This window comes from Solenopsis invicta, chromosome 14 (assembly GCF_016802725.1).
Source record: "Solenopsis invicta isolate M01_SB chromosome 14, UNIL_Sinv_3.0, whole genome shotgun sequence".
Taxonomy (NCBI): domain Eukaryota; kingdom Metazoa; phylum Arthropoda; class Insecta; order Hymenoptera; family Formicidae; genus Solenopsis; species Solenopsis invicta.
The window spans coordinates 3008390-3024534 of NC_052677.1; the positions used below are offsets into that span (position 1 = coordinate 3008390).

The window sequence follows — 16145 nt, forward strand, 5'->3', positions numbered from 1 at the left end:
TTTAGATTGAGTTTTCATGTTTTGCTGTCTAGGTACTTTCTCGTCTTTCCTGAAGAACTAAATTCGTTGCCAAATATTGACTTGTAATAAAATAATACTCATTTAATCTAAATGTTCTTATATTCTTTTTTGACAAAATACTGTTAAATTCTAATTAGCACTATTAAAATACCAATTTTTTTCCATTTGGTCATATTGACCTGAACATATGTAACAATTAAAATTTTAGAAAAAGAATGAAAAAATTGTTGAAACTTTCTTAGTTATAGTAAAAAGTTTAAGATATAAAACAAAGTTATGAAAGGCCAAAACCCTCACTCACCACATAAAAATGTAATAAACAAAATTCATTTTGACTCAAATTCAAATAGATTCAAATAGACCAGCAGGGTTAAAGTAATCTGATTAAAACAAATTATGACATTCTAATTTAATACAAATAATAAGAACAATCTAGTTTTCAGTCGAGCAAATCTTGGTACTTAATACTTTCATATCATTTATTAAATATATTTTTAAACATATTTATTAAATATATTTTTCAGTTCTATAGATTGTGTGTCCATGTGTTTGTCAGACTTAAAACGCAATTATAAACTAAAAATATTTCCAATTAATTTAATAACAAAATGCTATAAGCATCTAAAAAAAAAACTGTAACAACTTATTGCGAAAGTATCATCCCTACTAGAATTCAAACCTAGAATTTCCTCATTCCATAACGAGTATCGTAATTCTACTAAAACATGTGATATTTATCGCAATAATCAGTATTAGAGAGTTTGAGAGAATGTCTTTTTCTTTTTTAATTTAATATAAATAAGATTTCAAAAGTTTAATTTAACTTTGAGGTCTTAACACAATTTTTAATTGAGTTAATTTTTTATTCATGCAACTTAATTTTTTTTCGTAATAGAAGTATTTTTATAAGTCATAGACTTTAATTTGAGTTAAAATTATTATTATTATCTTGTGTAAGGTATGCATCGAATTGGAGAAGGAGAAGGAAGACGACGCGGAAGATGTTAAACAACATCGATTCCAGTATGTGTTGAAACTCATGACGGAAATGCAAAATTACGGTCAAGCGCCTGATGATCTCGTTGGCGAACAGTGCTCGCTCTTTCAGTTCGATTCCGAGGGCAATCCCACTTTTCCATCCGGAGACTCGCAGCAAGATTGCTGTATTATGTGAATGTATATGAATACATAACTAGCTGAATGTTTTCTGGAATATTGTACTGTTTTGATCATTTTTTGTCATTTTTGTTTCTTGTGAACGGTTTAAGAAGTTTTATTGTTCGGCTTTCTACGATAAATATTAAAGAGATCCTAAATAGTCCTTTTTTTCGACCAAATGTTATTAATTTTCCTTGTCATCAATTTTCGAATTGCATTTACAGATTTAAATATTCTTTTCTACAATTGAAATATAAACAATAACGCACGCGGTACAACTATTTTAAAAGGAAAACGGAATAAAATTGAAAAATTACAGTTGTTATGGGCTTCTGGTGTTTAGGTTCATACTTTGTACGTATAAAACAAGCTTCATCCCGATAGATGATTATTATGATCCCGGCATTAAAGAAAAATACTATGCTTTTAGAAATGAATTTAGATGCTTTATATAAAAGATTCATGACAAGGAAAATTTCGTGTATATTTCGTCTGTATGCTTGCGTATGAAAATTAGTAGGAGAGTAAAACAGATTAGCTTTTGGATATCATGATAGATGATGCTAAAATGGAAAAATAAGGACAGATGATATATTCATGAGTATGTTGAACAAAGAGCGCTACCCTGCTTGCCTGACCTTAGCGCTATACCCCTTACCTTTCGTCTTGCTCGCAACCGGATGCCGCTCGAATCTCGCTCGAAAAAAGAATCTGTAATATCGACGTCAAGAAAGTTCGGCCTTAGGTTTAGCAAGCATCCCCTGAGTATACAAATATATATGCAAGATATCATGAAACCTATCCCTGGCTTAGGTAAATCTTCAGATTTTGAAACATCTTTTTTTTAATGAAAATTGTGTGCAATAAATATAATCGTAATAAATTTTAATTATATTTTATAATATATTACATAGAGTATATAGAATTATAATTAAGGATTATTTGGTATAAAGGATGTAATATAAAAAAATTAAAGATTTTCTACTGTAACCTGTTTCCCGTAAAAATAAAAAAATATATATAATAGAACATAAGAACTTCTGACATTTACAACAACAAACTAAAATGAAGGGCATCAAGGAGTCTGGCGCAAATAGATTTAATTCTGTTTAATGCTCCTCTTTTACTTTGTTTGAAAAATTAAATTTTTATTAAATTTTTAGTTAAAATGTTTAAAAATAACACCATTTTCATATTTGTAGATTGTCTTTTATTAATCTAATTAAATTGGAGATTATAATTTAATTAGATATATATTAATATTATAAATTATTTAGTCATTATATTAATCTCACAATTTAATATAAAAAAATTAAAAATTTTCTATTATTGATTTTTCAATTATAGGAAATTCCCGTAAGAATTTAAAAAAATTATTGCATTTCTGGCTAAAACTTCTAGAAATAACATCATTTTCCTATTTACAGATAATTATAAGTAATATTGTCCTTTATTAATTCCTCTAATTAAGTTACAGATAATTTATAATTTAATCGAATATTTTTTTATATACTATAAATTAATTAGTCAATATTATGAATTACGATGATTTAATATAAAATTATGATCTGTTTTGATATGATTATTAATTATTTTCTCAATATACGTTATTTTCTTGGATAGAAAATACTTGCAGATTGAAAAATTTATTATATACGAGTTTATTTGTACGCTAACTTTACATTTCGTAATACATTTCTGAGTATATGATAAAATAAATCAATTTTGTGTGTGTGTGTGTGTGTGTGTGTGTATAAACAATTCAAATTATTTGATTTTTTATTTGTGGTAATTTTCAAAAATCCGCCATACATTCTCCATTAAAAACAAACAAAATAATTATATAGGAAGTTTTTCGAGCTCGTTACGTCATATCGAACAAGTATCTGGAAAAATTACTTATTTGGCTGTAAAACATGCATTTGCATTTACATCATTGCAATCAACTTCAAATTTAATAATATAAATATAAGAAAATTTAGGTTTAGTAACATTAATTTAATAGCATACATAATTTTTAATTCTTGTGTATTTTCAATATGCATTCTTTCAATTTTGTTCTTTATCTTGTGGAAGCATCACATATTATGAATTTAAGTGCAGTAATCACGTAATGAATCTTTTCTTATACAAAGCTTGTTTCTTGATTCGTGTATTTCTATTCAAGGTACTTGGACTGATTAAAGTCCACTTAATTTATTTTTTAAAAACTATTCAATAGAGCGGTGTTAAATAGTTTTTAAAAATTGAGTTTAAAAAACCAATAGTTTTAAAAAATTAATTAAATTAAGCCTTATTCAATTCAGAGAGTTAAAGTTGCTAAGGCTGATTTGGAGTTTTTTTAATTTGTCAATTCTTATTATTATGGAGAATATTTTGAGAGAATAAAAACACTATAGATTTTTGTATTTTTCTCTCCCCTAAAAGTTTCTTTAAACATTTTATGTTCTTCAAACCCCTGTGATGATAATAAAAGGGAAAAGTCCCAATCTAACAACTTTGCGCTACAGGTACACAAATACAAATTTTATTCTGCATAAAATGCATAGTATAGCATAAGCATAGTATGTAAGAGATTGCTAAACCAAGAATCTTACATAAATCAATATGACGTCTTTATGCTAGATGCTTAGTAGTTTTATGTTATGCTTATGTTTGCTATGCATTTCATGTAGGCTTTACATACATATTTGCATATATACTTGTAAGCATGTATATATACAAATCAAGAAAGCTAAATCATTTCGTACATATGTGCACGCGTATGTATGTACATACGAGACATCATTTTATATATTTTAATTAATAATATACGCCATATATAAACAGTTAGGGAAACTAAGATGCTCAGCAAATTAAGTAATAAATACATGTAAATAATATTAATTCCGTCAAGGTGTGCTGTACGAAGTGTTTCTCGGCGATTGTGTTTGAAGAGTCTGCTGTTGATTCGATGTGGCCTGCGTAGAGGAGGCGATCGTTGTGGGAGCGATAACTCGTGCGTATACAGCACCACCGGCGGTCTTCAGTCCGGTCGGTGTAGGAATTACTTTGAGCCCATGTAACGTCTTGATGTTGAGTAGCTGACTTGGCAAGATGATCGGTTGCTGCGTCTGTTGTTGCTGCTGCTGTTGCTGAGATGTTGGCTGTTTACCTAACATCACGTTTCCGCCACTGGTGCTCACCGCAACACCGACGTTTTTGTTACTGCTTGCTAAAACAATGGGTTTCCCGGCGAGTTGAGCGGTGACCATCCGGACGGTCTGAGTCTGCGGTGGCTGAGATTGCTGATGCTGCGTGCTAACCGCTATTATTTTTGATTGACTAGAAGACGCCTGTGCTTGCGGTACCACCTGTAAATATTCGTTTAATATAATAAAAAAGAAAATATATTATATTCATTCTAATTTAACCCTTAAACACACAAGTGGGTCAGAGAGACCTTATATGAAGTTTCGAACGCTTGCTGTGTAAAGACGGAATGAGCTAGGAGGTTCGGATCAGGAGGTAAAAAAGTTTGAAATCTCTTTCAATTGATATGGTTGATCAACTTTATTGATCAACTAGAATTCGAAGGGCACAACAAGAAAGTTTTGTTGGGATCTGTGGGACTACCATTATGTGTGAATAGAATTTTATTGTGAGTAATCTTATATAAAAAAAAAACCGAATAAAACAGTTCGAACAGGTCCGTTTGCATATGTAACTCGCATATAGTCTGTCTAAAGTTAAAATTCAATACTATATAGTGTTGTGGAAAAGGGTATTTCTGCACAGGGTCCAAAATATATTATGAAACATATCATTTTTCAATTTTAGAAACCTTGAGTTTATCAAAAATACCTCATGTTCGCCTTGTTACATAATATTTTTTAATAAAAATGACAATGACATAATTTTTTTTAAGGGTTACATCTCCCTTGAAATTTTCAAAAAATCGAAAAAATTTTTTTTTTGTTTTAAATGTGTTAGACTCAAAAATAAGGTACAATTGGTCTTATACATGAAAAAATGTTTTAAAGTGGTTAGCTAATTTTTTTTTAAAGCAAGGCGTGATGCCATCTAAACGCATCGGAATAGTGCACAGCAATTTAAGTCTTCTGCGCTCTAAACATTATAGATGCTAAACTTTATATTACAATTTGTAAAAAAGAGTGCATCGACCATGTGCAGAAGCGTATGGGCACTCGGCTCCGCAATTTAAAAAAAAAAAAGAAACATCTTGGCGGAAAAGGCAACCTAACCGGCAAATTAATCGACGAATTCTATGTATTACAGCTTGGCTAATCGTCGAAATCCAGATTCTATTGAAAAAAGGCGGAATAGGCTACAATTGTTATAATTTCTGCGTCGAGACTGACGCGTGTCGCGTCAAGGCTATCGAACGCTCACTTACGGATGCCGCTAAGGACGCTCGTAGAGCCCGCAAATCCTTCAGAAAAAAAGGAACAGGAAAAAAATATCAATGCAGAAGGATAGTTGTATAATGCAGGCATCGCAGAGTAAATTTAAATTAAAAATTTCTACAGTTAAATACAAAATATTGTTACTCAAAACTTTAATCGCGTTTTTCTCGAAATCACGTTTTTCAAATTGGTTTGCAGCATAACTAACAAATTTTATCCGATTCAATTAAAATTTTCACAGTAACTGTAGAATTAAATTTTCTAGAGAAGTACACAGGATTTTTACGATCGGTTAATAACTTTTTTTGTTATAAATATTTCTTCACTGAATTTTTTGGTAAAAATGAAACTGTATTTTTAAATGTTCACGTTTGAATCGTTTCTGTGTCTGTGATTGTTACCACCGTGTGTCCGTTTCTTACTGTGTCCGATTGTTACCACCGTATGTCTGTTTCTATTGTCACTGTGTCCGTTTGTTACTGTATCTGTTTCATTCAACTTGTGTCCCATTCATTCTGTGTGCAAGTGGGACGTTCCCTTACAATTAGAGGTGCTGAAGTAAACAAAACAAGGACAGATAAGTGCGTTTGACAAAGTGTGCCAGCCTATTCTCCTTACTTTTCGCCTTAAGCTCAAAACAATCAGCAAAGTCGTTGATCAAAATTACTGATTACCGTTTAGAAAACGCTCTATTTTATAATCGTCAATCGCAATCAGCAACCAATCGTAGCCAATGAAATGTTGCAATTTAATCACGTGATTATAAACATTGGCTACAATTATAAAATAAAGCGTTTTCTAAACGGCAATCACTAATTTCAATTGGCGACTGCTTTCCTCTGATTGGTTAAAAAGTTATCGCCAATCGTTAATCACAATCGGCAATCGCTAGTGTGATTTGGGTTTGAGGCGAAGAGTAAGGGAAATAGGCTAGCGCACTTTGTCAAACGCACTCATATGTCCTTGTCTTTTTAACTTCAGCGCTTCTAATGCAAGGAAACGTCCCAGTTGCGCACAGAATAAATCAGACATAATAAGTTGAATGAAACGGATACAGTGACAATCAGACATAATCGGTAGTGTGATTTGGGTTTCAGGCGTGACAATCGGTTCGTCGAAGAAAATACAATAATCTGCAGTACTGATGTCGAGTGAGTTCCACCGTTAGTCCAGCATCGCCTTATGACACATACATTACAGACCTTCAAACCGAATTTCCACATATTTTATTATTTCGCTATAAAAGATTCCCAAAAGTACTCTGTATTTTTAGGCGTTCAGAGAGATGGAACCCCTCAAAGTGACTTTTTAGCTTTAAAACTATATTTTAAAGCTATATTTTAAAGTCCTTAAGAGAATGCTGTACTGACGGGAATTACCGACACATTACAGTGTTCATTAATTTTCGAATTGGCTCTATAGATCACAAAATCCTTTTGCAGAATAAAAGTACGTACCAAAACAAAGTCCGGGCTGGTAAATTTTACGAGAAAATCGAACAAAGTTAAAAATTTATTTTCGGCTCGTGGATGTGTCAACCAAGGTTAATTTTTGACATTTACTAACGTTCTGAAGCTCGTATGTATGAAATAAAACCAGCCCGGACTTCAGAAAACTCTAACAAACACTGACTGTGTCATTCCAGTCAAAAACCTAACAAAAAAGTTTAATAGATAAACAGCTGTACGTGTACAAATTTCGCTTAGCGCACGTAAACAATGACAAGCAGAACCCAACTGTAGTTGATAGGTCTTTTTGCAGATGGTGAAATAATCGAAAAACAAAGACAAATTTATGCGTTGGATAAAGAGCGATAGCCTAGTCTTCCTCGAAAAATAATCTGCAGTGCCGACGTCGAGGAAGTTCTTCAATCACTAATAGCATTCTCTTAAAAGTTTTTTGTTGCAAAGATATGATTTTTTTTTAAAGTGGATTTTTGAACAATTTTTCAGTTCTGCTTAATGGTTTTTTCTTTGTAACTTCACAATAAATCTTTTTTCGGCAATACCGATAGTGCATTTACATTTCTGAGATTCTATACTTTTATTTGAAAAAAGATTGTTGAAAGATATTAATTGAAACCAAAGTTATAGCTTTGCAAAGTTGAAAGTCTCCCAGACTGGAAAATGTGTTTACGTTTTTACCGGATCGGAGTGTTTAAGGGATAATCAACGAAGATATATATCAGGTTGATCAGAAAGTCTTCGTATTTTACACAAAAAAGAAAAAAATATTTTTTCACGAAAAGCGTTTTTATTTTAACACTTAAAACACATTATTAGAAATTCTCCTGAAATTTCGCTTGCTGTATGAAGACGAAATGAGGAAAAAAGATCCAGCTAAGCGGAAAAAAAAATTTTGAATTCTTTCCTATTAATCACTGATATTGACCAACTTCATTGCTCAACTATTATAAAATAAAATAGTACAGAAGTGAAATTTTTTCACAAGGGTCTCTGATTTTATAATATGTTTAAGGATCATCATTAATATGGTCTTTGCTTCATTTAATGAAGCTCTTGTTTCATTAATTGTAGCTCTTGCCATCGATCTACAAGTTTACATTCCATCTTTGCAGTAGGCTTAAAATTTAAAAAAAAAGGGGGGGATGCTCCAATTCTCTTTAGACTCCCTGCCGAAAATGTGCGATTAAAAGCGATAAAAAAAAAAGTAATCCGAATCGATCGGGATTTCAGCACCGGAAATACGGTATTAAGACCGATTTTGAAAATAAGATCGGAACTCAGATAGATTTATTAAAACAATACATTAATGTAAACGTAATAAATATTTAGATTACAAAAAAAATATTTCTTGTATCCTTTTCGTTAAAAGGGATTAAAAAAGATTAAATTTGAATTAAACATTTAATTTATGTACAAAATTAAATAACAATACAAATTGTTATTTACATGTAAAAATATAAAATTTTATGTGGAACAGCGTTCCACACACACGTCACGTTTAAAAAGAATGAAAGAGAATATTCGTCTCGAGATTACAACAAGCAGGTTCTAAAGGCTCATTGAAGTATGAGCTGGGGAGTCGGACGTGGTGGCGCTTAGATATAATGCCTGTGGCCGCACTTGACTCACGAGAAAATCCCCCGCGGCGTGGCCGCCTAGCGGTGGCGCCAGCACTCATTTGTTAAATCCATTTCAATCCGAAATTACAAGATTTCATAAATTATAATTAAATCGAATTTTAATGCAATGTGACACGCTGAGACGTTGACAATTCTTGTGTGCCATTTTTAAATAAAGAGATACTTTGATGACTATAAATCACGTTAACAAATTTGTAAAATTGTCCAAAAACTATGCTTTTTTGGCAGTTAATAAACAACCGTCAAGAAAAAAAAAAAGAAATTTTCGAACAATCTTACAAATTAGTTAAAACGATTTACAATGTTATTTTATCAAAATAGCTTTTTATTTAAAAATTGCACGCAAGAATTCTTAGCGTCTCAACGTATCATTTCTCGCTACTAATATCAGGATTTTTAAACGTGGTCGCTGAGAGTAACTACAGCCATTGACAAAATTATTAGGCACCCTATTTATTTTACAATTTTTTTCAAATAAAGGAAATAAATAACATTGTTTTTATAAATGTTATCAAAAAGCAAAGGTACCTAATAATTTTATGAATGGCTGTATTTAAAGAGATTTGCGAGTTTTATTAATTAATTAAAATTATGTCTCGACATACAGTAATAGTTCCATAAATTGAAGCTATATTGCCGTGATGACATAATTTTAATTTGTTACTGAGAATCGTAATTCTATTTATATTATTTTTTAAACGAATCTTTGAATCCAAGTAAATTTTTTTATGCAATTAAAAATTAAAACAGTGCGCGACCAAATTCCGCAGTATCCCATATACCGCTCGCATTTCTCCATACCTTGACGCCGTATCATGCTTTCTCTCTCGACCGAGTGTCAAGCGAGACGATCGAAAAATGCCCCATTACTTTCTGCCCGCTTCCGATCTCTTCCGTGCTACCAAAAGCCACGTACGTACGCGGCTTCGCGTGTGTGTGGTATCCATCGCGTTGGTCGACAGACAATGCTACTCTCTCCTTACCGCACCGCCTGCCACGGCTGCCTATGGTTGACGATTGACGGTCCCTACGTGCAATGGGCAGGGAAAATACGCCGAACATTACTAATTTTTATTTCGGTAACTATTGCGAATAATGAAAAATGTTAAAGGACTTTTCTTCTCAGTATGAGTTGCTCTATCAACCCACAAGAGCATAAACGAATATTTTGCGACACCGTGTGTGTGTGTGTGTGTGTGTGTGTGTGTGTGTGTGTGTGTGTGTGTGTGTGTGTGTGTGTGTGTGAGTCCAATCCAAACAAATCCGAGGTACATCCAGAAGGTTTTCAATCCTTAATCTAGAGTTTTAATCGAAATAAACAATCCGATAAAAACTTTCTATATTTCTTTCTATTTTTCTTATTTTCTCATTTTTTTCTATTCGCCTGAATCCATTTTTGTCCAAAATCTGTATCCAAATCTGTATCTTTCTAATACTTTCACTATAGAGGCGCTTTCCGTTTGCAACAGTTCGTGCGATGAGATTACATTAAAAACAACGCCCTCTCGTGGATTGCTTTAAATGTAGACGTGTTAACTACGGCGATTCGAAATCTGAACAGACTTTCTGATCAACCTGATAATTCCTATTGATATTTTTAGACATTCATTTTGATACTTTTTTGATAGAAATTTTCAAGTCTAATTTTTTGTATACAAATCTTTTGCATATAATATAATAAGAACTTTGTATATGGTGTGTCCAAAAAATTTCAAAACTAATCTTTTTTTAAATATACTAGTCGCGCCATCCATCAGGGACTTGTGAAATTTTTTAGGTCGGTATTCATAGTCAATTCTTATTTCAAGATTGTCTTAAGTAATGTCTTAAGTAATGTCTTAAGATGCTAATATGACTTTCTGATTGGTTGAGAACTTCTTAAGACAGTACTTGAGAGGATCTTAGATATAAGACTCTATGAATATCGGCCTTATGGCATTATCCGTCTATAAATGTGTGTTGGATTCAGTTGGTTATCATTATTTTGACATTATCAAATTTTTTCGGATTTTTTGGGATGCGGTCAAAGCAATCTTACTGAATACTTCAAACGCTTTTATTCCAACGCTTCCATTGAACCGGTCAATGAACACTATCAACGTTGCAAACGCTACTCTCAGATGCGGTCAAGGTGGCGCTACAAACGCTACAAAACTAACCTTTAATAGGAAGTCGCGTGTAATAAATAAGACGATAAAAATGAATCTGACTAGAAAAAAGATAATAGTAGCATTAATATGCGCATTTAAATTTTTAGAACCGCTGTCTTACTTATATAACGATGAAGATGAAAATCTTTTAATACAAGCTCTTTCTATTAAAAATCAACCTTATAATCGAATTGAAGGTTTTGTCGAACGCATAATGCCATCATTAAGTAATGAATATTTCAAATCACATTTTCAGTATTATTATTATTATTATTATTATACACAATTTGTTTTATATATGTACTATTATACATATACGATAAAATACTTAATTTTAAAATGTTACATTATATATCCCCACAATAAAAAATGTAGCAATGTTATATTAAAAGATTGGAACATTTCATGAAGTATTTTGCTATAATATTGTAGCATTATTTCATAAAATATTGCATAGATATTGCTGAAAGTATTTAGATTAGTTTTAAAATATGCAATATTGTGAAATATCTGTTTTCATATTGTTATTTAAAAATCAATTGTTTTGACAATAATAAAAAAATTAACTTTTGTTCTCATATTGTGTAGTACTAATTCTCAACACAAAAGCCTACAAAAACATTGTAAAAAGTTTTAAAACATCTTTACATTTTTTCAGACTTGTACTAGAGATAAGAATTCGTACGTACTACACAATATATGGAAACAAGATAAAGTTAATTTGTTTTCTTTTGTTTGCTCTTTTCGCATCTTCTTTACTTACATTGATAATGTAAGTGTTTTTAGCTACAGGGTAAAACTAATTTGCGGGATGATTGAAAACTGAAACGCGTGCACACATAACAGATCCGAGACGCATCATTGAACTGATGGATCTAAATTTCCTGTGCTTGAACTGCAAACGCTACAGCTACACTACCTCTTCGGTAACAGCGTTGGAAGCGAGCTAGAAGCGAAATATTATAAGGTCATAGTTATGCTGAAATGTTTAGAAGCGTGACATTGACCGCACTTCAAATTATCTGCAAGGAGACTTTGATCGCACCCTTGGTGTGTTATAAAAAAACATAATTATAGAACAAAAAGCAGTAATTAAATGTAATATAATAATTTAAAAAAATGGAAAAACAGCTATGGAAATGTTCGAGGCCATAAAAATTGCTTACGGTGATGAATGTTTGTCACGTTCAAAAGTGTTCGAGTGATTTAAAAGTTTCAAAGAGGGTCGAGAGTCGCTTGAAAGTTGAGAATGGTGAAAGGCCGGAATGTCCCATCACGAATTCGAGCAATGCAAAACATCGCAAAATATTGCAAAGATACGTGATCTTCTGTTCACTGATCATCATCTAACCTGCACAATGATCGCAATGATTGTCTTTGTAAAAAAGTTCAACATGTTCGACCAGACTAATGGAAGGAAAAAGATCTTTTTGCTGCACAACAATGTGCTCGCCTACACGACTGAAATTGTGACGCAGGTTTTAACATGAAAACAAACTCCTGTGCTTCACCGCTCTTCATACTCGCTTTATTTAGCTTTGCGTGACTTTTTTCTGTTTTCTCAACTCAAGTTGTACATAAAGAGAAAACGCTATAACAATTTAGAAGACATCAAAGCTAATGTGACATAAGAATTACAAAGAATTTTAAAAGAAACTCCTATAAAAAATCTCCAAAAGTTATATGAACGTTGTAATCGTTGTATTGGGTTGCAAGGGGACTATGTAGAACATGTTAAAAAATAAAAATTTTTTTCAAATTTTTCTATTTTTTAACCAGTAGTCCCGGAACTTCTAGGACAGACCGTATACACTAATATAGTTGAATTTTCATTTATTTAATTTATACAGTAATAGTAGTAGTAGTAGAGATAGTAATAAAAGCGAATAGAACTATGTTAACCACTAGATCGTCCCTAGATATCATCCAGATCTAAAGAGTTTCCCTGTGATTTCCGCTAAGACTCTTTTTTTTTAGATTTTAAGGCTCCTGACTCCTCAATCGCGAACTCCGCGTTGACAGTAGCGATATTCCGTCACGGACAAAATTAGAACTAATAAACGTGAAACGTGATAATTGACGATGAGATGTTGTCGTGCATTTCATTTTGTTATTATGTGTTTCATTGTGAAAATATGACTTGCCTCGTATTTACCAAATTCGTAAAAATAGACCGCAAGTAAATTTTTTTTGAATTTTATACATAAAAGCACATTTTTCACTCCTTTCAATAACTATCCGTGTATTTTCTTGTCTGAATAGGCGTCACTTTACGTGCTTTTTACGACTATTTACTGACTGCAAAAAAAGGATAGTCCAATATTTAGAAGTGTTTTAAAGCCATCTAATTAGTTTGTTTTATCCAAATTGTCTTTATTTACAAATGGTAACGTCGACAAAATTATGTGTCATTTCACGCAATTTCTCGCTTCTGACGTCACGACTTCAGGAGCCTTAAGATGCGTTCCATTATTCACTTACAATCAGAATACTGAAAATCTATAGTAATATGAACCAAGTGGTACTATTTGTGTATTTTAACAGAAAAATTTTTCTATGCTAACCTATGTGGTAATTACGTTTAACTTTAAGTCTACAAAAGTATATTATTGCTTAACACTACAAAACGCGTGATATCAGTACAAAATTACCTTTTCAAAAAAAGGTAAAAAAAAGGCGGTATTTATGTGTGTGCGCGCACCTTATCTTTAATTTTACCTAAAAACACAAGTGATACTATTTCTGTATTTTAACAAAGAAATTTTTCTATGCTAACCCATGTGGTACTCTCTTTAATTTCTATACAAAACCTAAGTGATTGTATTTCTGCATTTTCATTGAAAAATCTTCCTATTTCTAACCCAAGTAGTATTTACTTAAAAATAAATATTTTTTATTTATTTAATCCAACCTAAATATATTCTTCCCAAAAAATGTATGAAATCTTTAAATTGCGCCATTTATAAAGAGAATATGTTGCTCTTTGAAATAATTGCTGTACTACTTTTAACAAATAAAATGCAAGTGATAGTATCTTTATTTTTTAAATAAAATCCAAGTGGTATCTTTAATTCCTTTCTAAATAAAATTCGAGTGATACTATCTGTATATTTCTATTGAAAAATTTTTCTGTTTTAACCTAAGTAGATGTACTTAATTTTAAAAAGTTTCAAAGGAATATATAACATTTAATCTTAAAGAATTAAGGAAAAAACAGAAATGAGAAAGTTTTATTAAAATATAAAATTGTTTAACTACAAAAAATTGCCGCTGCTAGATGTTTAAATATCTAAATAAAATGTTGTAAAATATTTATTATAATAGTTATGGTAACTTAGATAATTATAATAATTTACAATGTTACTTGTAAAAATTATAATGATTTACAATGTTACTTGTAAAAGATAATAATTTACAATGTTACTTGTAAAAGAAACAAGTGTTGAAGAAATTTACTCATTAACTTACTTCGCGTAATTACTTTATTTTATAACGCGTATCTTACAAGTGTTACATTTATCGCATTCTTTCTTATGTCAATTCTTTTCATTGTTTTTTTTATATAGCAGCGGCAATTTTTTGTAGTTAAAAAATTTTATATTTTAATAAAACTTTCTCATTTCTGTTTTTTCCTTAATTCTTTAAGATTAAATGTTATATATTCCTTTGAAACTTTTTAAAATTAAGTACATCTACTTAGGTTAAAACAGAAAAATTTTTCAATAGAAATATACAGATAGTATCACTCGAATTTTATTTAGAAAGGAATTAAAGATACCACTTGGATTTTATTTAAAAAATAAAGATACTATAACTTGCATTTTATTTGTTAAAAGTAGTACAGCAATTATTTCAAAGAGCAACATATTCTCTTTATAAATGGCGCAATTTAAAGATTTCATACATTTTTTGGGAAGAATATAATTTAGGTTGGATTAAATAAATAAAAAATATTTATTTTTAAGTAAATACTACTTGGGTTAGAAATAGGAAGATTTTTCAATGAAAATGCAGAAATACAATCACTTAGGTTTTGTATAGAAATTAAAAAGAGTACCACATGGGTTAGCATAGAAAAATTTCTTTGTTAAAATACAAAAATAGTATCACTTGTGTTTTTAGGTAAAATTAAAGATAAGGTGCGCACACACACATAAATACCGCCTTTTTTTACCTTTTTTTGAAAAGGTAATTTTGTACTGATATCACGCGTTTTGTAGTGTTAAGCAATAATATACTTTTGTAGACTTAAAGTTAAACGTAATTACCACATAGGTTAGCATAGAAAAATTTTTCTGTTAAAATACACAAATAGTACCACTTGGGTAAATACTACTTGGGTTAGGAATAGGAAGATTTTTCAATGAAAATGCAGAAATAGAATCACTTAGGTTTTGTATAGAATTAAAGAGAGTACCACATGGGTTAGCATAGAAAAATTTCTCTGTTAAAATACAGAAATAGTACCATACGATATACATGCATCACATCACATGAGATGCGCATGACGTGCATAATGCATTATATATCCTCGTTTAACGTTAGTTAGTTGAAAAACAACAAGGATAAATGATGCATCGCATGTTATGTTATGCGTGAATCGCATGTTATGTTATGCATGAAAAGGAACGCACCCATAATCACATAAAACGGCTATAATGAGCACCACTCCGTGTCGAAAACGTATACAAGTTTCTCTTAGCGACGATCGGCAAAAAGAATGTCGTCTGTCCCGCAAACCGAGATATATTGCCGATTCAGTTCAGGTTACGGGTTAGGAAAGCCATGATATCACGACAATCATTGTCGCGACACTCGCGGCCATCGTGATGCATCACATGGTTGCATGCGGGCTGATATAGTGTAGAGTCCCTAGAAGTAGAGAGTCTGGATATCTGCCCTTAAAATGTCGGTGATGAATATGTCAGTGTATGTACATATATGTATACATATGTATACCTTATGTGTGTGTATGTTTATCATTGTGTGCACCTAACCTAACGTGTTGTATGCTGTTATCGCATTGGCTAAAGAGGATTAAATAAGGATCCGTATTGGTGCTGCCATTTTAGGTGCAGTCCAATCACGTGGAACCCCGAAATGTCCAGACTCTCCACTTCTAGGGACTCTAATATAGTGTAGTAACGAGCGCCACTCGTTACTCGTGTCGAAAAAATGTACTGGACAAGATTCGCTTGGCGACGATAATAATAATGACGTATCTTAAATGTAAATCGTCGAGATTTGGACTTTGCGTCGCGATATCTCCGCTCGTAGGGCACGGAGAGAAAAAATAAAAACACT

General features: G+C 31.5%; 2 protein-coding genes across 8 annotated transcripts in view; one reads left to right on the plus strand and one right to left on the minus strand.

Annotated features, from left to right (window-relative positions):
* Nucleotides 1–2208, plus strand: part of LOC105207834 (peroxisomal biogenesis factor 19) — a 30090-nt gene extending 27882 nt beyond the window's left edge. For both annotated transcript variants that reach the window (XM_026141453.2, XM_039457655.1), the window contains one exon: nucleotides 980–2208. In XM_026141453.2, the coding sequence (XP_025997238.1) occupies nucleotides 980–1195 (216 nt within the window). In that variant the 3' untranslated portion in view covers nucleotides 1196–2208. The remainder of the gene's footprint in view (nucleotides 1–979) is intronic.
* A 402-nt stretch (nucleotides 2209–2610) lies between these two features.
* The window catches only part of LOC105207833 (nuclear factor related to kappa-B-binding protein), a 114735-nt gene continuing 101200 nt past the window's right edge, over nucleotides 2611–16145 (minus strand). For all 6 annotated transcript variants that reach the window (XM_039457661.1, XM_039457659.1, XM_039457658.1 and 3 more), the window contains one exon: nucleotides 2611–4532. In XM_039457661.1, the coding sequence (XP_039313595.1) occupies nucleotides 4071–4532 (462 nt within the window). In that variant the 3' untranslated portion in view covers nucleotides 2611–4070. The remainder of the gene's footprint in view (nucleotides 4533–16145) is intronic.